Source organism: Serinus canaria, chromosome 5 (assembly GCF_022539315.1).
Source record: "Serinus canaria isolate serCan28SL12 chromosome 5, serCan2020, whole genome shotgun sequence".
NCBI classification, from domain to species: domain Eukaryota; kingdom Metazoa; phylum Chordata; class Aves; order Passeriformes; family Fringillidae; genus Serinus; species Serinus canaria.
The window spans coordinates 15453535-15472875 of NC_066319.1; the positions used below are offsets into that span (position 1 = coordinate 15453535).

General features: G+C 49.5%; 2 protein-coding genes across 3 annotated transcripts in view; one reads left to right on the forward strand and one right to left on the reverse strand.

Annotated features, from left to right (window-relative positions):
• Positions 1-12347, reverse strand: part of TSPAN32 (tetraspanin 32) — a 37996-nt gene extending 25649 nt beyond the window's left edge. For both annotated transcript variants that reach the window (XM_009102197.4, XM_050975680.1), the window contains exons 1-4: positions 11890-12347; positions 5216-5502; positions 3091-3205; positions 1720-1817 (exon numbers count right to left, since the gene is read on the reverse strand). In XM_009102197.4, the coding sequence (XP_009100445.1) occupies positions 1720-1817; positions 3091-3205; positions 5216-5281 (279 nt within the window). In that variant the 5' untranslated portion in view covers positions 5282-5502; positions 11890-12347. The remainder of the gene's footprint in view (positions 1-1719; positions 1818-3090; positions 3206-5215; positions 5503-11889) is intronic.
• A 390-nt stretch (positions 12348-12737) lies between these two features.
• On the forward strand, positions 12738-14442 carry ASCL2 (achaete-scute family bHLH transcription factor 2). Its single transcript, XM_050975685.1, has 2 exons — positions 12738-13520; positions 13619-14442. The coding sequence occupies exon 1, from the start codon at positions 12988-12990 to the stop codon at positions 13507-13509; it is 522 nt and encodes a 173-aa protein (XP_050831642.1). The 5' UTR covers positions 12738-12987; the 3' UTR covers positions 13510-13520; positions 13619-14442.
• Positions 14443-19341: the final 4899 nt, after the last annotated feature.

The window sequence follows — 19341 nt, forward strand, 5'->3', positions numbered from 1 at the left end:
AGCGTAATGACAGATAAGAGGCATCCCGTTATCCCTGCAGAGAGCAGCGTGGCATGAAGCCTCGTCGCCACAGCTGAGGGGAAGGCACCTCGCACCTTTCCTCTGCTCCCCGCAAAGCATCGATACCTTGACTGCCCTACAAAAGTGCCATCAGGGGCCCAAAAGGCAGCCAGCCAGATCCCCCAGAGGACCCAAACTGTGGAAGCTAAAGACAAGCCAACAGAGTGCACTCGGAGCCACAAAAATAAATAGCCAGTTTGAGGGTTCTGCCATCCAGAGGTTGCTTTGGCAGGCGAAGCTTGGCTGTGATACCCCAAACCAGCCGGGTTGTGGGAGATGATGGGTGGCTGGAGGAAAGCATCACCCAGGTTAAAATGGGAAAGGAGAGCAGCACCGTGTAGCCCATGGACAATGCTCTTTGACAGAGCTCTGCAGCTCACTCAGTGTGTGTTGGCTCTCTTTTTAACAGCCAGTTCTATGGACTGGCATGCTCCAAACTATACCAGAGAGTAAGGCAACAAATAAACATTACAGAGAAGTTTGACTGTATCTTCAGGCAGCCATGACATTCTCCATTGATCTGTACATACCCATCTCTTGGTTTAGATGTGGTAATTGCAGGTACATTAAAGACACTTCAGCAAAAGAGAGGGGAGTTACACATTCTGCCTAATTCATGGAAACTGAGGCCCCTTTGGGCATCTCAAACAGAGAAAGAAAGATGGTATATTGAGAAGGTGAAAACATTAATTTCACTGGCTGCTTTGCACTGAATTTTCAGGTGTCAGCTTCTCATTTCTGCCATCAGTATCATTTCCCCCAATTACACAGATTGGATAAATCTCTTTAAAGTTAGTGTATGACAGCAATACAATTATTCTATATTAAGCAATATTTCATGCTCAACAACCTACCTGTTAACTCCTGCCCTTCATATGGGAAAACACACCTTGAGCAGCACTTTACCACTCATTCCTCCAGCTCTGTGCAAGCTGAGCCCCATGTGCAGGCTGTTTTGAAATGGAGCTTATCTCACAGTGCAGTTTAATACTGTCAACATGGTCCAGGCCCAAACAGGCTGATGGAGAGGAGAAAGGGGGGATTTCCACTCTTATGCTACTTCTCCATCATCTCCTTGTAGGCTGATGGAAAGGAGAAAGGGGAATTTAAACGTTTATGCTAGTTCTCCCTCCTCTTTTGTAGGCTGAAATTCAGGGTCCTGCACAAATCCCCCATGTCTACTGCCATGCTTTGTATGAATCTTTGCAGTGAGGTGGGAAAAAGAGGGGCTAATTTTGCTGTCACAATTTGGGGGAAGCATGTGAGACTCAAAATCATGCTGCTAAAGTTTCCTCATACAAACATTGTATGTGACTTGATGAGGAGAAAAAAAATACCTTGATGAGGAGAAAAAATATTGTCATCATCATAGTTGCTTGGCAGATAAACACCTTCCCTCTGAAAGCTGCATACACAGGACCTTGGCAAAAGAAACTAAGCACAGAATGATGCAATCCTCAGCCCTAAGAGCTCTGCAGGGTGATGCTTTTTAAAAAATGTCCTCTAGCAGCACAAAGTGGAACAACAGGACCTCCTTCCCCAGGCATGCATTCTCCCAGGCATAAGGCAATGCAGACCCCAGCACTGCACGTTTCAGGGGCCAGCCCCAGGTGACAGAAGGCCACTCCCAGCCAGCCCCCTGCAGGTATGGATACGCACCATGGCAGTGAGGCACTGCGATTCCCGCACCGTAGCGGCAGAGCTCAGCAGGGCGGCCAGGATCAGGGTCATGCTCAGGCAGATCCCAAAGTAGAAAGCTGGAAGACAGACGTGAGAGTTGTGGTCAGACGCCAGAGGCCTAGTCTGATGCTTCACCCAGAGAGAGACCAAAAAGTACATTCTGGGGAGCTGGCCCCAAATGACCAGGTTGCAGAACTGAATTTTTTCTGTAATTCAATACCCCCCATCTGTGTGTGCTTTGCTGTATATGTCTGGCAAGGCTGTAAGCCTCTGAGGGGTTCTCACAGCCCCAGCAGAGTAAAGCAGCCTAAAACGGTGTTGGTCCACCCAACAGACCAGAAGCTGCCAATTACTTCAGCATTCTGATAAGGATCCCCCCCAAATGGGGGGTGCTGTTGTAGAGCAGCTGGTCCCACAGCCTCTATCAGGACTCGGGGCACTGCTAATCTGGTGCAACACTCACCCTCTGGTTTCCTCCTGGCTCAGGCAGGATCACAGCCAGTACCCTGGAGCGGGGCTCAGGGACCACAGCGTTGCAAAGGGCTTTGCTAGCCTAACCACACAGAGGTAATGCCTGTAAACAAGGCAAGTGGAAGTGTTGCTGGAGATGGGTGGCTGGGGTGGGAGAGCCTGCAAAGCTGCATCAGTGCCAATATATATGTGTAGGAACAGGGAAAGAATATACCTTAGCCTTGGACTAATAGTTTTTATACCTGCCTTCTTAAACTGAAATTGAGAACCAAGATCTTGAGACGATATGAGTGTGTTTAAGACCAGAATGCAGCTCAGGAGAAGCAGCAGAGGCAAGTGCAGCAGTGGTGAGCAGGGTATTTTAGTATCTGGGCTATCTTTGCTCTAGCCTTGTACCTGAGACTCAGTTTATACTTCTCCCTTGTGAATGCAGAAATACCACACATTTCCTCAGAAAAGCTCAAGGTGTTGCCTTGTATTTCTCCTCCCAGACTCAATTTTCTATGTTCTGCTTCAATTCCTGTAGTTCCTTTCCTCGTTCTTCCAGTCTCCTGCCAGCCCCAGTGCAGTTTTAGTGACTGAGGAGCTCCTCCTGAGCTCTTACCACAGCACAAGGTCAGAGAATAGAGGAACAGGTGCAAACACAGAAGCACCTGAGCACCCCATGCACCCACTGCATCCTTTGGTTATAGGCATGCAGGTCTGATACAGGGAAACAAAGTGCCTGTGGGACTGTGTTATGCATTCTCCAAAATGCATCCTCCAAAACCCAGCTCCTTCCTCCTCTTGAGATACCCCTGAATTTTCTTCTATAGCTTTAAGGAATTTTGCAGCTCTGGGTATCACCAGAGGTCTCACTGGGATGTGACCACAATGTACCTGTGTGGTGGATGACCTTGTAGGCGTTGCTGTCCAGGGAGACATTGCTGATGAGGGTGAAACGGAGCCCATAGTGGGTGACTGTGCTCAGCGTGGCAATGGAGAGCCCCAGCAGCTGGAAAAGAAGGGTTTCAGGAAGGGATTTACAAGGCAACAGCTCTTGCTGGGTGCACCCAAAGGTTTGAGGTGTATCTGGATATTCCCAAGCCCCATGCAAATGCAGACAGCCTCATCATCCAGAGACCACCATATGTATCCCAAAATGCACTAAAAGGACAAACTCCAGACACTTAAAAATACTGAAGTTGTTTTTCTCTCTTGCATAATGAGTGCATGTGACACTGCGCAGCCCACAGTCTTTTGGCCTATGGGTGAAATTCCCATCATTTGAAGAAAACTGAGAGGATTGATGCTCTTGCAGCACACCTGTGCAGTGCCACCCTACTCTACAGACTGTACACGTGTGGCTGTGAGGGCTGCCAGCTTCAATCGGGGTTTTGAGCAGGGTGAAGCTCTCTGCTCTGCTCTTTGCAATAGTCACATTATTGGCTCTCTGCTGTTGGCTCTGTTTCCTATGGCAGAGCACAAAGATCTGAGTCCTGTACAACTCTAAGTTGTCCATGGTGGTTTCTGTCTCTGCAAAGTGTTGTCTGTTTCTGTCCCACTCCTGAGAGCACCGGTACGCTTAAGACATGCGGTAACTACTTGCATGTCCATACCTCTCCAGGTGATGGAGAGGGAGCATTTCTGGTGGCACCTGGCTCAAGGGCTGGGCTCCTTTCAGCAATGCTGGTGGCAGAGCTGGGACAAAGGCACCAGCAGCAAAGCAAACTCCAAATCTAGTGCAATGAGCCTGGAAAATACAAAATGTAAGGCTACTCCTAGCTCTGAAGATAAGGCTTCATCATTTTGTGCCTTTACAATACGGAAACATGAGGCAGCTATACCTGTGTCAAACGTGACAGTGTGATCTCAACATAATCCCCACTGTGTGACATTTTCTAATAGCTTTTGCTGGAGGCTTATGGTCTAAGAGACTAAATCCATCCAAACCATAGAATTTTGTCTAGCCTAATTTGTGGCACCTTCTGATCCTTCAGACTGTGCATTACTGCATATCTTGACCCACGCCCAGCAAAATATTAAGGACAACACCAGTTAGCTCAGATTTCTGAGAAACACCAGTCTAAAATCCTCCCAACAGTGAGAATGTGATTCTAACCATTCACAGCAGCTGTGCCTTAATTTCTCCTCTAAACATGCTTAGTACCAATCCTTCTTTCATTTCCTCCAAGTGGCATATTCTGTTATTTGGAAGAGAGAACCCACCTTACAGCCACTACAGTCTTGGAATATTGAAATTTGGAAAAACTACAGACTTCATTTGTGGCCCAAAATAAGGTATTATCTTTTAATTACACCCTTAACAAGCCACCAACACTCTTTGAACTAAATACAGATTATTGCTATTACTGTTGTTATTATTATTATTTTTATGCTGGCAAGTTTTGATGAAGTGAAAAGGCAACAAGAACATACAGGTCAAAGCATCCACGAGAAGTGTTCTCCAGTTTCTACCATTTCCCATCAGCTCTAACAGCAGATGTCCAGAAATTCCCCTTGAATTTATGTCAAAAGCTGATAAAGAGAGTCCCTGGAATTGCTTTCACTTTGCAGTGCCAATCCACATGTTTCTCACACACACTTCCACCAAAGCCTTGTGGTTTCATATCCTCATTGATCCCACCCTCCCAGCAGCACGCACGACTGCAGCAGGTCCATCCTCTCTTTTTTGCTCCAAGGAGACAGGAGCAATTGTCTTTTTTGCTCCTACCCATTCTGCCAGCAGTGACCTTTTCTTTCTCCTTGGAGGAAGCTGCTGAGTTGTGAAAGAGCTGCAGTGGTGTGACAGCCTTGAGAAACCAGAAGTCTATCAGAGGAGGGGGGCATGCTGGTGGCCAGCGATAACCACCCATGGTGCAATGATAACTCAGGCAGTTGGCTGTGCTTGCCCTCCACCCGCCAAAAACAGAACGTGGGAAAACCATCCCCTCCTGGAGTGGGGATGGGAAAGGCAACAGCTCACCTCTGTTCTGCAGAGATCCCCCCAAACCTGCCTGCTCACCATGACACAGAGGCTGGTCACCAGCAGCTGGCACTTGGTGGTCCTCATCCCGCACCTCAGTTCCATGGCAGCTTGCCCCCAGAGAGAGCTGGCCGTTGGTCTCTCCAGCTCTTGATAAAGCCTGGGTTTCCACCAAAGGGAGGCATGGCCACTGTGGGGCCTCTCAGGAAGTGGAGTCCCCACCACGTGCTGATGCACCTCCTCCTGCCTGATTATTAAATCCTCTTCAGGGCAGTCACCTTCTGCACAGGCCCTCAGTTAGCTGCTATCAGCTCCCATACAGCCAGCTGGGGAAGAAGGAAAGGCATAGAGAAGAACAACCTTCCGTGGAGTATGGAGCAAAGCTCCTTTAAAAAATAATTAAACTGATTAGTCAAGAGTCAGTGTCAAAATATCCCAATTTTGACTTTCACTGGGATGCATTTTTGCTTAATGAACATTGTCCATAACATTTTTTTCATAATATATATAAATAATATTTTGTAAAAACATCTAGGAAAACACTATTTAAAAAAGAATAGCCTATTGTTTAAAGAAGAGATTAACACACCCCCCAAACAGATCTATGTAAGAGTCTTCTCTCCCCATGTAAAAGCATCACATGGCATTAACCTTTGGCTTAGCCTCCTTTAGAACTTGCATTTGTAGATAAGGGAAAAACCACATTTGGTAGTATTTTATTCAGGAAAATGGTTATATGGACATATAACCCCCTGCTCAGGAGATCCTCACTGTCCATGGACATTTTAACTCTTCCTTTCCCCTCTCCTAGCACTGAAGACTCCATGGACCCGTGGCTGCAGAAGACTCAGGTGATTTCTTCAAAACCAGCTGTCTCCTGAATACATATTTCTTAAAAGTAAATCACAAAGAAGTCTCAAGAAGGATCTGGCCAAAGTGAGCCTGAATGACTGAGTGCCTTAATTATCCTTACTTTTGGAACGAGACTGGTGGAGGACAGGTGAATAATTGCACTCCTGTCAGGTGGCAAAGGGAGTAAAAAAGTAAAACCATTTCCACAACAGTAACTGCAGTAACAGGAAGACGACAAAGGAGGAGGAGAGGAGTGAAAAAAGGAAGGAAGATGCATTTTGTAAAGCAAAAAGAAGAGAAAGTGAGTTGCACAAAGCCATAAGCATGGGGGAAAGCATGTTATGATTTTCTGATTACATCACTAGCTTTCTTCCAAGTTTTCTTGCAGATCATCTTGGTTGCAGCCTTCCCAGACACCAGTGAGAGCTGCCACAGCCAGTGCCAAAACCATGGCTCATGGGTCCCTGCCCTGATGCCCAGGAGGAGACACTGAGGTACCCATGTGCAGACAGAGACCTTCCTCCTCTGGCCACCAGCTGTAGACCATCTGAGGAAAACCAATGGATAGACAGCAGGGCAGGAGGGCATTGAGGAGCGGACAACAGACTGGTGAGGCAGCTGATGCCAAGCCATCCACATTTAGGTGCTGGACCCCCGGGAACAGACCAGGTGGGAAAAATGCCTTATAAGACACTGTCAGCATTAGGATTGCATCAAAATTCAGAACTGTGGGCACCCATCACTTCTTCTGGTAGTAGAGGACAGACGGGGTGTTGTCACCTACATTTTCAAGGGGAAGGATCCCTGGTACAAAAATAACAGAGCTGGCCCACCGGTGGAGTTACAGGTTAAATCTGGAAGGGCTGCAAGAATGTATGAGCACATCTCTGTGTGTAACACCAAGCCAGGTCAGCCCAGCCAGGAGCGACAGTCACCGTGTCACCTGCCCTGAGCACACGCAGAGCCTGTTTCACAGCGGCGGACAGGGAAAAAAAAAACCATGGAGCCCGTCTCCGTTTCCCCCTGGATCCCACTTCTTTCTCCAGTCCTAAACACCTTGCCACCGCAGAGACCTGTGCGAAGCCAAGTCTCTCACTAGAGGTCCCCACAGGCCAGCAGAACCCTTTCCCGAAGGGCGAGATAATCGACGTGGGTTTTCTAAAGGGCATTTCCTTCCCCAGTTCCATAAAAGTCTCCTCAGTTCCTGGAGAAGCCTCGCACCTCACCTCATGTCCACCTGAGAGGTCCCAAAATAGTCATCTACACACCTTGGAAGGGCTGCTAGTTTTCCCACAAAAGATGTCCTGCCTCCTTTTGTCTCCAGCCATAAAAATGGGTACCTTCACTTACTCACGGAGCTCTGAAAGCAGGTCTGTAACGTCAGACACCTGTGTTTAAACAGCTCCTTCCTGTTTTGGTTGAAAATTAGTATTCCTGAGTAGCTTGACCATGTCTTCTGATGATTCTCCTACCTGCAGTGCTTGGTGCTTGCCTTTGTGCCCACCCTCTACTAACTGCTCTGCCTTCTGGGCTAAGGGGTGGAGGGATCTTCTGCTGTTCCTTTTTTCTCTCTCTTGCCCTCTATCCCATACAGATATGCCTTGAAAGTTTCCTGTTTGGGGCACAGCATATGTGGATTTCTAACATCACAAAAATAACAAGAGCAAAAGGAGTTGCTGCCTCACATTCACAAAAGCCAAAAGGAAATTCACTCCCTCACCCAAAAGAAAGCAGGAGCATCAGTAGAGCTGGGATATTAAGATGTTGAGCTGTGATTAAGGAAGGCACATTTGGCACATGGAAGGGCACTGCTGAAGGGAGAGTAGGGGACTCTGTGTGCTCATCCTACCTGTGCCCATCAACAAGGCAAGCTCTGCAACTCTTCACTTTCTATGGGATTAAACTTCCTCTGGGTGTCCCGTTGTTGGCACACACCTGCCTCAGCAGGCACACACCCACCTCTCTGCCCAGAGAGGTGAGAAGCAGGGTGTCCCCTCAACCCAGTGGGAAAAGAGGCAGGGCTGGTGGCATGCCAGGGAACCACCCTCACAGCCAGCATGCAGGCCGGATGGCAGCATGGCTTTTCCAGGACGACTCGGCCTCCTGCCCACCCTGGCAGGTTTCATCAATTGATTCCCTTTGCAAAAGCCCAACTTATCACTCCCAAAAGCAGTCCAAAACCACAGGTGACCACAGCTCCTGCCTGTGGCTTCCCACCTTATCACTGGTTATCAGCTGGAGCATGGAAAGATGGTAGTGAGTCTGAAAATACCCCAGGGAGCACAGGTGCTCTCTTTCTAGCTTTGTGGCAGCTTGCAGATTTCTGTTAAGAAAAACCTCATCCCCAGCTGCATAGGTCTCAGAGGGATGTGCCATCTCATCCAGAAGGGAAGGGTTGATTTAAAAAAGGGAACCAAGCCAGATCATATATTTTTGAAAAGCTAAAAACCCCCAACCCTCTTCTGAGCAGGAGGGAAACGATGCCCACTCTGTCAGAGAGATGTTCTGAAAGAGCTGGGCGATTTGATGTGTTAAAATGCTGCATGGGGTGAACTTGGGACACTAAACACAAATGGAGAAGGGGCTGAATTCATACTGATGCTTTCTTGACATCCACTTTTCCGGCTCTCACTCCATCAGTGCAGCCACCAGTGATGGAACAGCAGCACCCCAGCCTTGGCTGCTTGAACTCTGTCAATGCAGCAGGGAAGAGAAACTTCCCCCTTGGCTTTGGGGCACTGCTACTCATGCTCCTGAGAAAGGATGGGCTGGAAGCAAGAAGGAGGATGTCATCCAGGAGCCAAAACTACACCCAACATCCAGGCAGGACACACCTGTGCAGGTCTCTGCTGCCTCTCAGAAGCCTCCTCCTTTTCCAGCCCACTGCCCCACTGGGGAAAATACCTCTCCTCCACAGCAGAAAGCAGCTCCAAATGTGTCAGATTTACAAGCGTCAGTGGCTCAGCCCATTCGGTCCCTCAGCTACTGCCCGTAACATGGCTGGATTCACCCTAAAGCTCGCTCGTAAATAAAACATGTCCATATCAAACCGCAGCGCAGCCGTAGGGATGATGGGGGAGGCCAGGCAGACCTCACAGCCTGCGTCTGCCTTCCCGGGCACATCACAAGGATGCATTGTAAAGGCTGCTTAGCATTCATATAGCACATACACACAATCAAAGCTAAAAATCAACTTTTAAACCCGGGGCCATCTCTTTTCAAGAAAGGAAAGAGAGGAGGAAAGGGGGGGGTGCTGGGCTTTGCCAAGCTTCAGATGCACCATACAACTCCACTGTGAATGGAAACAAGGCTGGCTGGAGGCTGCATTGGAAGGCACAAAACCAGAGAGAAATCATAATATTTCCAAAGCACTTCTTTACTTACTATTATTTTCAAAGTGCGTCTCAGAAATCCTCTAGTGATTCCCAGGCAATTTAAAATTATTATGGGTGAACAAATAAAATGTCAGAAGAGTTATTAAAAATAGTTCATCAAGCCAGAGAAAGATTACATTGGAAAAGAGCATAAGCTGAAGGAAGGGAGCTCCCTTCAAAGTTCAAATGAACTTCTTTCTCCACTGAAAGTGAAACAACCGTACTCATAGCTCTAAAGCACAGTGCTCTACTCAAGTTAAATTATTTTTTCTTTTTTACATGCTATCTAATTGCAAACCATAACTGCCCAGGAGCCAGCTGTGCAGGTGATAGACCTGAAGAAATAATGCAAGCCCTGCCCCATGGAGCCCTGCTCCTGGCAAAACCAGTGTGAGCACAGCCCAGCCTGGTAAACGGGCTCACCAAGAACAGGGCTGCTTAACTGCCCATCATCCTTTATTTCTTGCATTCACCCTCTCAAGCTTTGTTGCAACTGGACCTCCATTGCTTTCCACTGTAGTCCTGAAAGTTTTGGTAAAATAAGTTCTTGTCAGCTGGCTGTAATGCATGGGTGGCACCAGGACTGACCCAGCACCCCACCTGCAGCCTTCCTGCTGACACACGGGCCAAGCCAGGGGCAGCACTTTGCTCTCACCTTTGGTAGGTGCAAGAACTAACATGTAGTGTAGAGGCCCTTTCCAGAAGCCCTTTTCCCTTCTCCCTGAGCATCGTTTGGCCACCTTGCAGCCCACTGGCTGAAGCCACATGGAGCTAAAAGGTGTCCACACCAACCATGCAGTTACCATTTTTGCCTTACTTGCTCTAGGAGAGGAGAATTTCTTCTCCCCACTCTCTGGGGATGGGTAGCACATTGCTGGATGCTCTCTCTCTCCCCAGATTATGATCAGGAAGTTGATTGTGAACACAGACAGTGTTTAATGATGTCTTGTTCTACTGGATCCTTACATAGTCATTAACTTTATAAAGAGATTTCAAAGGAGATTGCATTTCTCTGAGTACAAGATGTACCTACCCACCTACCTTCCTGTAGACTGTTGGGAAGCCAGCTGCACTGCTAGGAAAGTATAAGCACTTGCTGTGTGTTGTGCTCAGGCCCAGACTCTCGATGGCTACATCTGGATGGAAACATCAGCAGCCCTGAAGCCAATTTGGACAAGTTAAGCTCATCCCTGAGCTGAGTGTAGCGTCTCTGTGGCTGGAGGCTGCCTGCTCTCCCTTGAGACTGGGTTTACTGGTGTGTGTTATTAATGAAAAAAAATCCCTGTAGCTATTTTTGCATGATAAAAATCCAGTTATTACTCTTGAGTGTGGCACTTCAATACAGAAGGCTTTCTCTTGAAAAGTTTCAAGGGCAGCAGCTTCCCCTTTCCTGTGTGAAAGGTTTTCAGCAGAAATTAGAGACGAGGTACATCAGTATTACTCCACTGAAGTAATGCTCCTACTGACTAAGCTATGTCTGACAGTGAGCACAAGGGAAGCCCCTTGCTCCAGCCAGGGCAGTTTTGCAGATGCTGGAGACAAACGCATGACATGGTCTGAGCTGAGCAAGCAACCTGTGCACTCCCAACAAAGCACAGGCAGCTCCCCTGTGCTGCTGGGAACCCACCAGGAAAATGTTCCTGCCTGCACTGCATGCCATGAGCTGCTCCTCTCAGGTCAAGTCCTTCAGAGAAGCTGTAGGAGTGCTCATTGCTTTGCCCCCAGGTCTACAGCACAGCCAAGAATGTCTCAGAAGCTGCTGAATTTGGGTGCTAAGGCTCCTGCGTGTTTGACTACCAGAAAATCAAAGTGCCCAAAGGATTCTTACTGTCAGGAATTTCAGCTCGGCTGCCTATGACCCTGCAGTGGGGTTGGTTCCTCCAAGGCGTTGCCATTGCAACCCACCCCCAGGAAAAATATTTCTCTTTCAACATAGTGGAGCCTTAGTGCTCCCCAAATACCCAGGTACAAAAAAAGCCCCCTCCATGTCACATCAAGGAAGCATGGATAGCTCTTTGAACTACCATTTTTGGCTTAGATACACCTGAGCACCAGCAGCAATGTGGTTCAGGGCAGCCAGGGGAATACAAATCCTTTGATATCCAAATCGTGCTGCAGAGCCTTGCTGGCCCCTGTCCATGTGATGACACATACCCACCACCAAGTTGGTCTCAAAGACACCAGCTTGGAGCATTTTCCTGACACTGGGTTATGTCCGCCCCCAAAAAGTGAAGCCCTGTAACTCAACTGCCTCACACCCTTAGACTTTTTTTTCCCCCTAAAGGCTGGGTGGGAGCAAAGCCCTGAGGACAACTCATCCTGAAGCTGTGAGAGTGGACACAGCCCCAGGGTGGTGGGTTCATGTAGCTCCCCCTCCATCCATCTTGTTTATTTAGCAAAACAACATGCAAGTTATTTCTTCCTACAAGTTGCCAGGACTCCAAGGGGAACCTCCTTTGTCCTCCCAGTTATCAGAATGCACCTTACCCTGCTGCTCTTCCCACCGGAGCTGGAAGAAAGGCTTGCTTGATGGAGAGCCAAGGAGAATTGCTTGGCATGGCAGAGGGAAGCCGGGCTGCAACCCCCGAGCTACAAATACTTTGCGTTTTCCTTCTTGCCTCCATGCTTTTATCCTTGAAACTCCCACTGAAGCCCAAAAAGCCGGTCTGTGGAGAACGACGCTGGTAAGACGACCCACGCCATTACTATAAATCTTTGCTACTATACATTTTTGGGGGATGTACCAAAGCAGAGCCCCGGTGTGTCCCGTCTGTCAGGCAAGCACCGACGGGCACTCTCCGCTGCGCAGGGAAAGCCCGGGGAGCAGCCGCGCTGCCCGGACACCGCCTTCGGCACGCCGGCACCCGCGGGTACCCGGCCTGGGGAGGGGGCGGGCTGGTGGCACACCTGCAGGGACAGGGCCCGAGGCCTCCACCTCACCGAGGGCAGCGGGGACTCCCGGCTGCTCCCGAGTGCCCGCCGTGAGGTGCGGGGGAGGCGGGGCGAGAGTGCGGCCCCACCCCCGAGTAATAATAAAAAGTAAATTAAAATAAAATGTTAAAAACTGCCAGGGCAGGGGCGGTGATTTGAGGAGAGGGTTACAGCAGGGCTGCGGACGGCTCTGTGGGTGTGTGTGGGTGTGTGTGGAGGTGTTTCTGTGTGTGTGTGTGCGTGTGCGTGTGAGGGGAGGGGGGGGGCGGCTGCCGGCGGCGCCACGCGCCGGGCGCGCGCGGGGGCGGGTGCGCGCGCGGGGGAGGGCGCGGGCGGGGGCGCGGCGGCGGCGGGCGCGCGTGGCGCGGCGTGCGCGGCGCGTGCGGCCGGCGGGGGCCCGCGAGCGGCGGCGGCGGCGCGTTGATAAGGGGCCGGCCGGCAGCGGGACTCGCCGCAGAGGCGCGGAGCGGCGGCGGGAGAGCACGGGCATGGGGGTGAACTGCCCCGAGCTGCCCACACCCGCCTCCTTTGCTTCGCTTTAAATTTAGTTTTGAAAATTTTTTTAAAGTTTTTGTTGTCGGTTTGTTTTTTGGTTTTTTTTTTGGTTGGTTTTGGTTTTTTTTTTCCGCCCGCCGCCACCGTGGCCGCCCGGCGATGAACGGCGGGGCTCTGCCGCCGCTGCCCCCCGCCGCACCCCGCGGCCGCCGGCGGCCCGCCTCTCCCGAGCTGCTGCGCTGCAAGCGCCGACTGGCCTTCGCCGCCCTGCCGGGCACCGGGGCGGCGGCGGCGGCCGCCGTGGCCCGTCGGAACGAGCGGGAGCGCAACCGCGTGCGGCTCGTCAACCTGGGCTTCGCCGCCCTCCGCCAGCACGTCCCCCACGGCGCCGCCAGCAAGAAGATGAGCAAGGTGGAGACCCTCCGCTCCGCCGTCGAGTACATCCGCGCCCTGCAGCGGCTACTCGACGAGCACGACGCCGCCGCCTCTTTCCCCGACGGCCGCGGGCGGGTGGCCGTCGGGGAGGTTGGCGGCGGCGGCGGCTACTCCTCCGCTTCGCCCTCCTTCGCCTCCTCCGCGCCCGGCTCGCCGTGCTCCTCCGAGGAGAGCGGCTACGACGTGGCGCTCAGCCCCGAGGAGCGGGAGCTGCTGGACTTCACCAGCTGGCTGGGGAGCTACTGACACGGCGGGAGGTGAGGGGCAGCGGAGGGGAGGGGGCACCGCTTCCTCCCCCGGCGCTCGGGGGAGTGGGGCACGAACCCACCGCGGCTCTCCTCACGTCTCTCCGCAGCCGCGCTCAGCCCGCAGCACATCGGCACCCGCGGTCTCGGCGGCGGCAGCAGCATCCCCCGAAAGTACTGACCTCCACCCCGGCCTGGCCCCGCTGGCTGCTTTTCTCGCCGGGTTCAGCCGTCGTCTTCTGGTTGTGAAAAGTGCAATGGGGTAGTTGACTGCGGGGTCCTGCTCTTTGCGCGGAGGGGACAGCGGCTCCGCCTGCCCGCCGGGAGCTGCCGACCCACGGAGAGGATGCCCTAGCGAAGCTGCTTTCCCCCGCCGCTGCTGTCTGGTGTTGCTTTGGAGGGGTGGAAAGGGAAAAAAAAAAGACATTAGAAACACTTGATGCTTCCTTGTTTCTGGAGGGGGAGGGAATTTTTATCATGTCAGATTCTATTTTATTTGTAACTTGAACTGCCTATAGGGACACTGGTGTATGAAGACTTATTTTTGTACAACAAACCTTAGAGAAAAGGGATGAGATGGTTCTATTTTTAGCAGGTCCTATCCACTTGTTCTTGAACACTACCAGCTGGAATGTTTTGGGAACATACACGTTATAGATGCAAAGGTGTTTTTTGTTTTTTTTTTTTTTTAATTCTTTTCTTCAAACACTTTGGTAAAAGACTGTAAACTTATGTTGTGCTTTAACGTGGTGTCTGAGTTTGCCTGGTGTGAAGGTCCACCTCTCTGAAAACTGAAGTTTTTTTAAAAAAATGTATTGAAGGCATTTTTGTATGCACTTGCTAGGATTTCTTATGTTGTACATATGCAGTTTTTAAGAGAGTATCATATTTTATGTAAATTGACTTTATAAATAAAAATCTATTTATAAATGGCTTCAGGGCTGTAAGATATATGTGTGTATTTGCCAGAAATGCCCAAGGTAACTTAACTGTGTGTGGCCTGAAGGGGTGGGAGAGAGGAGTAGGGAGCAATACAGCAGAGGCAGCTCTCCCTGGACCAGGTTTTACGTACAGAAAGGAATAAGAAGTGTCAGAGCATAATCTCCAGGTTTACTTTTTTTCCCCCCATTCAAGTTTTGTAAATTCAGCGCTTGGAGCAGATCCTGCCTGTGGGGAGCTGCAGATGTGCATAGGAGACAAGGCAGGTTCGGTGCTGTTAACCCCTGTCCTGATCATGCTGAAAGTGCAGCTGCAGGAGGCTGTGTTTCCCCTGCTTGGGATGATGGGAGACTCACGGGAAGGTAAAGAGGAAGTGGGTATCTGAAGTTTGTTTGCCCTGGCAGCAGCTCTCAGGAGGTAGGTTGGGGTGCCTTTATTCAGGGAAGCAGCACCTCTGAGAACAGTGTTGTCCTTTAAAAAACACCCATAACCACAGCGTCCCACCTTGTCCTACTCTAACTTGGGCTGCGTGTACACAGTCTTTATCTAAAGGCAATAAGCAAATGTGAATTGCTCCTTGGAAATTATAGGCAGACTCTTAAGCTCTGTCCATTACTTTTAGGCTCATACTGAAGACCTGCTTCAGGGCAGGCGAGCCAGAGGCAAAAACTGTGTGGGTAAGAATGCTGTGAAATAAAACACAGGGATGATGGCATGAAAAACTATGGCAGAGACTTAATTCCCTTAGAGAGCTCTAGTGAATGTTAGGAGTTGAATGGAGCAAAATGGGCTGGCCTGTAGAATGTGCTGAACGAACACAAAGCAGAAATGGTTATTAAAATTGACCTACTTTACAGGGACCCTGTGTGTAATCTCTGCTGCCTTATTACTGTGAAGGTAAAATTTTTCAGGAGTGTCACTCAGCAATTCCGGATTCAGTAATTGCAGTGGATGCTCTGTAATCCAGATCTGTAAAAGTATTCCACATACATGATTCCATTTGAAGAAGAAACAAAAACCTCCAAAACAAGCCACGGGAAAATGAAGGCCCTAAGAGCAAGCAGCATTTAGGAGCCTGTAATCATGGGCAATGGTTACTGTGCCACAAGTTCATTCCCTAATAAAAGTTGCTCTAATAAACCGTCCCTTTGAAAGATACAGAGAATTCAAGTGCTTAATAAATGTCTGGCAAAGGTTTTATACCCTTTGAGGCTCTTCAACCAGAAGAGCTTCTTGCTCCTACCTGTACCCCAGGTAGGAGCAAAAGCTGTGAGCTGACCTGGGCTGTGCTTGGCAGCAGCAGGGAGGGCTGGTGGAATGGGGTAGTAACGTGGTACCTTTCCCCAGAGAGAGTTTAAGGCCTTCATCCTCACAGATGACCTCCAAAGAATTAGCCAAACATAAACTCATATAGACTCCCACATATTTATTCTCAGCCTAAACCAACATCATGTCATCTTTTCCAAGCAGTTTAGAGATTGGGACTGCTGCATTGGTCTGCACAAGTGTCCCATTATTGCAGAATGCATTTTTTAAAGCACATTACAACTGCTGGGCAGAGTGTTTGTTTTCCTTCCTTAGGTGCACTGATCATTTTAGGTTTTCCAAAAGCAGTATTTGGCTCTCAGTCAAGTAACTCCCAGCATTGTTAACCATGTTCATCTGATCACCCAAGATACCATTGCAGCAACTTTGAAGCAGTATCAACTGTAACGCTATTAGCAAGAAATCAGCTGTAAGCAATTTTCACTTAAGCAATACTAATATTGGGGGCAAAAGAGCTTAGTCAGCATCACAAGTTACCTTAATGCTGTCAGTCAGTGCTTCAGTCAGAGCTAGAGGAAATCAGGAATGTACAATTTTATTTCAAAAACCCCACAGTGGTCACGAGTCTTCCAAACAGTTGAGGGGGAAGAAGGTGCAAGAAAAAGGATGTATATGTGTTTTAGAAACACAGGATGGACAGAGAGACTCCTTTCCCCAGCCATGGTCGTGGTGACAAGTCATTAGCAGATTCTCAGATCAACCTCCTGAAGAGAGCTCTGCTATACCAGAGAGAAGGGTACTGAAACATTGTGCCCTCCAAAGGAAGCATTAGGGAGGATGCAAGGGAGGTTCTGCCGCAGTTGCAGCGGGTACCTTCAGCCAGCTCAGCTCACTCATCCTCAGCACCACCTAAAGACTGCTTAGATCTGGTTGAGAAGACTTCTGACCCTAAAAATTCACACCTAGAACTCTACTCCATTTATGCAAAGTTCAAAGACTTGGAGATGAAAGCCCTCTGACCATGAGAGTCACCTGTCAGCAGCAAGAGTAACAGCAGACCTGTCTCTCAGCCAGGTACTTCCCCTGCTTGGAGGAGCCAGCTACACTTGATGATGGGACCCTCAGTGTCTGGGTTAGCTGCCATCAACCAGGAGCTCCCCTGAGGGACTCCAGAAAGCCTGGGTGCCTGCCTAAAGTGCTACACGAAACGCTTGTGGCCAGGATGGGGAATACCTCTGATGAGAACATCATTTCTCTTTAGATGTACAACTAGAAACTCAGTGCCTAAAATGGAAACCCCAGCTCCCAGCAAGACAAAATCCCAGCTCTAAGGTACAGGGCTGCAGGAGAGTCATTTGGTCAGAGTCAGGCAGAAGAAGATATGCTGAGGAATTCTGAGAATTAAGGGGAAAAAAAGGCTGGGGACTCCAGGGGGCACACGCTTGTCAATGTGCAGATACAAAGCACGCTTCTGTAAATTTCTCATGTCTCCATCCACCAATGGGTTCCCATTTTCCCAAGCAACATTTCACAGGCCACAGACATGGCTAATAAAGCAGAAACAAGTTGCAGGATGGTGCCAAGATTAGCTGCCCCCATCCCCAGGCAGAAAGAACCCTTCCGTTTTCAACCACGGTGCCCTCCTTTTTCAGTTACTCTGATGGAAGTTTTCTTGTTACCCAAAGCACTTAAAGCCCAGTACATGGTAAAAATAGTCCTGTGCATTATGGCCTGGTGGTGTTTAAATGATGATGTTGTCCATCGTGGGCAACCTCAGCTTTGGTTCCATGGCTACACTCCTTCCAAATTTCTCCACATACTACTGAAAATAATTTTGAAGGAAGGGCCTGAGTAGTCTGCTGGAAGGCTTGTACACCACAGGAAGAACTAGGAAGCAGGCAGGAGGATGCCCTGGAGCATCCCCATGGCAAAATGGCATTGGTGGTCCTCCTTTCAGAGAGAGTGGCTTCAGCAGAGCCCAGCACCACAGAAAAGAAAATATTTGCAGATAAGAGTCCAGGGGAAAAGGGCTCTCTCCTGTTCCTACCACACAAGATATCACCAGTAAATACCCTCTTTGCCACAGATCATCGTGCAGAAAACAGCCCACGATTGGTTTCAATGTAAAACAACTCAATTTACATAAACACCTCATCCAGATCTTGTTAGGGACAGCAGGCAGCGAGGGAGCTCCTGCGAATCAGCTTGCTGCTGCCTCCCCTCCCATCCGTGAGGAGCAGCCGCCAAGAACATACTTGTCCTGCCAGCCTTTGGTCTGAGTAGCGAGGCTTTTGGGCTGCCACGGTTTGTGGGCAGACGGCTGTGTGCCGAGACTAGTCCCGAGGTCATTTCACTCTTTTCATGCAGGTCACAGAATAGCTGCCTAACAGCAACAATTTTCAGGCATTTCTTATCTGGATTGGATGCGGGCCAGGAGTCTGGGAGGGAGCACAGCTAGGAGTGAAAGGCAGCCCCTCGCACAGCTGACAGCAGGCAGAGCTGCCCTGGCTTTGCCCAGCTTGGGCATTGGCCAACGAGGGCTCGATTTGCTTCCCAGAAACTGCCACCAACAAAGCGTTAGCCAAAGGCACACCTGGGAATAATGGGGCCAACAATAGGAAAGCAGCACCAGGTGTAATCACAAGTGAATGTCACACCCTAAGGAGGCTATTGGGCACTATAACAAATGGCTTAGAATTCCGGGGACACCATACACGCCCTGCTCCTTTGGAGCTTTGTGCACACAGGGACACAGGAGCTCTGCCAGGTGCTTTCAGAGCAGCCCTGGGACTCACTGCAGGTCTTCTCAAGCCAGTCCCTGGGGCTTGCTCTTTGGAGAAGTGAGTTGATGCTCCTGTGGCTGAGTCTGAGATCATGGAGGGGTTTTACACTTACAGATTCTCAGTCTTTTTATTATATTTGAGTACTTTCTTCCACCCATTATTTTCCCATGACAAAGATCTACTCAGAATAGTGGTAAAGCTGGTACAAAAAAGAGAGAGGTGGCATGGTTAAGGCCCTTCCCAGTAATAGAGGCTGGTTTGCACCTCTGCTGTCACCATCTTCAGGAAGGGAAAATTGAAGGGGAGCATCAGCATCCTTAGCTTAGGGGAAGTGTTGCAAAAACATCAGAGACTGAGATTTCTGTTGTAAATTAAATTGAGAGTCTCTCCTGTTCTTGTCAGCCTACAATCAGACAAAGATCATTGTTCAGATCAGGATGACTAAATTCTCATTTTCTGCAGGTCACTGCCTGTCCCCTTACTCCTGCTGTCACCTCTCTTTTGTCCCCAGACACAAGAAAGTGGCAAAAGGGTAAATGAAGTGATGCCCACAAGTCCTATCACAGCTGAGCTACAGGTGAGGCAGGAGAGAGATACTCAGAGAAACCCCAGCCAGATGGTAGGCTCCAAAACCATCATCCACACATGGTGAGCAGGAAAAACCCACGACTAGACACACATTTGTTATCTGCCAAAGCCATCAGCATTGTTGTACAAGAGGAGAAATGAACAGTCATGTAGAGAAACATAGAAATGGAAAGGAGAAGCAAGTGTAAGCAAGTGGCCAGCAGTGGAGAGCCTAGTGCATTAAATCAGAGCAAGAAGCACAGAGAAGTAATTTCAAG

Bases quoted from the DNA above. Each gene is read 5' to 3' on its own strand.
- ASCL2 (XM_050975685.1), top strand. From the start codon at position 12,988: ATGAACGGCGGGGCTCTGCCGCCGCTGCCCCCCGCCGCACCCCGCGGC.